This window comes from Limulus polyphemus, unplaced genomic scaffold (assembly GCF_000517525.1).
Source record: "Limulus polyphemus unplaced genomic scaffold, Limulus_polyphemus-2.1.2 Scaffold5839, whole genome shotgun sequence".
Classification (NCBI taxonomy): Eukaryota; Metazoa; Arthropoda; class Merostomata; order Xiphosura; family Limulidae; genus Limulus; species Limulus polyphemus.
The window spans coordinates 52907-56930 of NW_013671449.1; the positions used below are offsets into that span (position 1 = coordinate 52907).

Consider the following 4024-nt stretch of genomic DNA (forward strand, 5'->3'; position numbering starts at 1 on the left):
AAACAGTAACAAGTACTCCAGTAACATTTGTACCACCAAATTACAATTTCATAATATAGTAAGATCATATGCTAAGAACTTACTTGAAGTTCACTGAATGCTGGTACAAAATAAACTCCATCTGAATCTTGAAAAAACATAAAATGTGAATGTAAAACAAATTTCACCCAGATTTTGTATCGAAATTTATGTTATTCATAATATGATGAATGTCTATACTATTTATATGAAAAACAAATCTGTTATAAAAATTAACATTATGTGAAGTAAAAAATTATTAATTAATTCATCAAAGAATAAAAACAGGAATTTTCAGACCTACATCCACCTAAATCTCAATAATACTGAAACTGATTTTACTACAAATAAAAATGTTCTCATTGCTATGGCTGTTTCTTCAAACAATAAAAATGGCATTTATTATAAAAAATATTATGTTAAACAAATCTAGTAAGATATTAAATAACAATCAAAACATGGTTCAATATGAAAATCATTTCTGAACCACCATTTCAAGAAAACTTTTTTCACTTTTACAAAAGAAAAACTGAATTATCTAAGATTGTGTAGGTAAAATCATTGTACTATCAAGTTTCTTGTAATTTTCAACCTCAAAGAATATGTGGACAAATCAGTAGTTTACAAATACATATCTTCAGTATTAATAATATATAGATAAAATAAGCATTAAAAAGATTTTGATAGTGTTTCCATTGTCAGTCCTAGTTGTCACTTTAAAGTCATAGCAGATAATGCCTTTGGTAATAGCTTCCAAATTCATTGGGAATATTCCATCTATCAAACAAAATCCAAATGCTCATGTTAAACTAGCCAGCAAACATGGAAAATCAACTAAGGGTATGGAGTCGAATGCTTACACCCACATCTCAACTCCTCCTGCCTTTCACTGTCCACAGCCAATTGTGGAAAGGCAGTTACCCTTAGGGTTCTTATAGTTCCTAAAGTAGAAATGAAACCACCCTAAAATTAACTATATGAAACTCTCAATCTCCACCCTCACAAAAGAAATTAAATAAAATAAAACTAAATGATCTTAAATAGAACTACAATCCCTGCCATAAAGAATCGACTAAGAACCCTAAACTTATCTCAATATAAATTAGATATTTTTTTCAATGTCTTTAAAAATAAAATAAATTCGAAAACAATTTATTATTATCCCCAATTGACAAAGTTGGCTGTAATTTTGGTTTTGTGTGTAAAAAATTACATGCACAAATTCTTAATGAAATTAATACTTCAAGTATTTTTACTAAAAGTACTTTAAAGAAAAATAATGTTATTACAAATTTAAAGGCCATTAAAAAATGGAATATCCATACAGATTATTTTTGCACGAATTTACCATTTTTATATGCAATTCCAAAATTGCATAAAAATCCCGTGAAGTTCAGGTTTATTACTAATTCTTTACATACAACAATATTCTAGATGTCTTGTTTAAACAGATAAAAAACAGTCTTCAAATAACCAGAACAATTATTTTTCTATTATTAAAAATAACATTACAGTTTTGGAAAGTTTAAATAATTTAAATTCTTCAAAACTGTCAGTTCTATTTTACATATGACTTTACTACACTGTATACTAAAATAGACCTAAAAGATTTGATCAGGGTTTTCAATGATTTGTTTGATAATTTTATAAGTAATGAAATAGCTGTACCCAAATTTAAATTTACTAGAATTCAATGTAAAAATATACTCCATTTCTGTATTTATAACAGTTATATTACTTTTAACAAACAAGTATACAAGCAAACAGTTGGTATTCCAATGGAAACAAACTTCTCTTCAAATATGGCCAACCTGTAAGTGTTCTTTTATGAAAGCTCATTTATGAAGTAGACTTTAACTCCTAACTTATACATTAACACTTTCCATTACAAAGATGATTAAATATCTATAAATAATAAAAATTTTACACCAAAGTTAATATATCCAAAGAAGTAGTAATAATAATTATGAGATCCATGCTAATTATTTAGATTTGGACATTACTTTTATATAAGGCCCAATGCGGTTGACTATTTTGATAAAAGAATGGAATTTAATTTTCCCATCCTTGGTCTACCCACACCTAACAGTTATTCCGTGTGTCATGTTAAAAGGTATTATTATTATATCTCAACTAAAAAGGTTTTTAATAATCTGTAATAACTAATTCTTTTATGGATAATATTCAATTGTTAAAGAATAAACTGAAAGATATTGGCTATAAAGACAGGCAATTAAAGAAATTCCTTACACTATTTTTTAATAAGTACAAAAATATTTTAAAAACTAAACTATCGATTCAGGAAAATACCTTATAAAAATAAAATAAAATATGGAGGGCATTAGTTACTTTGATTCATAAGTAGCTAATAACAATTTTTTAAATAATTTTATTCAGTTTCCCAGGATGAAAAGACTAACTTCAAGAAGATGGGCTTGTCTCAGTGTTCTCGTGTTATACTTGAATAAATCTTCAGGAGAAAGAACTTTTAAGGTAGTGTTTATAGTTTTATTTAATGTCTTATTGTAAGAGTGGAGGTTGGGAGTTTAATTAGTATAAATGTCAGGGTGGTTTCATTTCTACTTCAAGAAATGTAATGGTAACTGCCCTCCCACAACTGGCTATAGACAGTGAAAAGCAGTAGAAGCTGAAACATTGTGGGTGTAAGCACTCAGCTTCATACTGTTATTTGATTTATGTACATTTTTTTTTTTTTTCCCCCCCATGACAGCTTACTAGATTAACATCAGCATTTGGATTTTGTCTAATATATGAGATATCCCCAATACATTTTGGTGCTATTGTCACAGACATTAACTGCTATAACAATATTATAAATATATAGTAGTAAGAGGGCAGAAGTAATTGGTTGTGTAAAGTCAGCAGAAATTGTGAAACCATTGAAATAGTTACTAAGACTTACAGAAAAGAAAATGTAAATAAAAGTACGAAATTATAGGATAAATAAAATTTATTTCTGTTATAATAATAATAATAATAAAAAATATAATTAGAATAATATTTTAATTTAAAAAGGAAAGTATATTGACTAATTTTATTTATTTTTGAACATTTGTAACATACTTAATTTATACACAGACTGTATTATATGTTTGTACATTTGGAAAGTATATGTATTTAATTTATATTATTTATGTTTAGTTAAAAGTGGTATTATGTTTTTTTTGTTATAGATTCTCAATAAAACTATTTCCTTTGAAGTCATGTATATAATAAACATCCTTAGAGCATAATAATCAATTAATTTACAATCTTATTATCATCATGATCAAAGTTAAACTTTTATAGTCAAGTAGAGCATTAAATGAACAATATCATGTCAATGCTTTGATTCCACTTCAAATCATAACTAAAGTATGCAAATTTCCAGCAAGCTCAAATGATTATAATTAAAAAAACTACCAAATTACTGACCCAATGAAACATGATTTAGTCCATTAAACTTCATGCATAAACACTTTCCCCATACATAATGTTAGTTTTATAACTCACCTAGTACCGATTTAGCTAAATCGCTCGTTTGGGAAACATCATCATACAAGCCTGAAACAAAAAATGTAGCAATCATGTCCTACAATACACATTTAATCAAAGTATAACAAAATTATTAACAAATAATCAGAGAAGTATAACCACCATATTAATAATTTAAAATATTAATATACATAATGATACACAAAAACAACTCTACCATAAGTTCTTGGCTATATTTACAATCAACTAATAACTGTTGGTTAGAAAGTCTTATGATTTGATGCAAGTATTTCATACTGTACTTTCCAAAAGAGCATTTCAACCATTGTACACTTTGGCCATGGGAGACCACTTTTAACCAGACCTATCACTCAATAGCAGAGATTTAGCATGTCAGCTGGGTTGCAACAACACTCAAGTTTGTAGTTTTACTTTTTGTCACACTTGATTTCTAATCTAAAATGATTTGAAGATTCAAGATTAAATATCATCTAATTTAACATTTCATCTG

At 27.0% G+C, this 4024-nt stretch overlaps 1 protein-coding gene across 1 annotated transcript in view; it reads right to left on the reverse strand.

Moving 5' to 3' along the window:
• The window catches only part of LOC106473043 (putative glycerol kinase 5), a gene marked incomplete at its 5' end in the record, with an annotated part of 11746 nt that overhangs the window by 5025 nt on the left and 2697 nt on the right, over positions 1–4024 (reverse strand). The window contains 2 exons of the mRNA XM_022401553.1: positions 84–127; positions 3532–3582. Coding sequence (XP_022257261.1) covers positions 84–127; positions 3532–3582 — 95 coding nt within the window. The remainder of the gene's footprint in view (positions 1–83; positions 128–3531; positions 3583–4024) is intronic.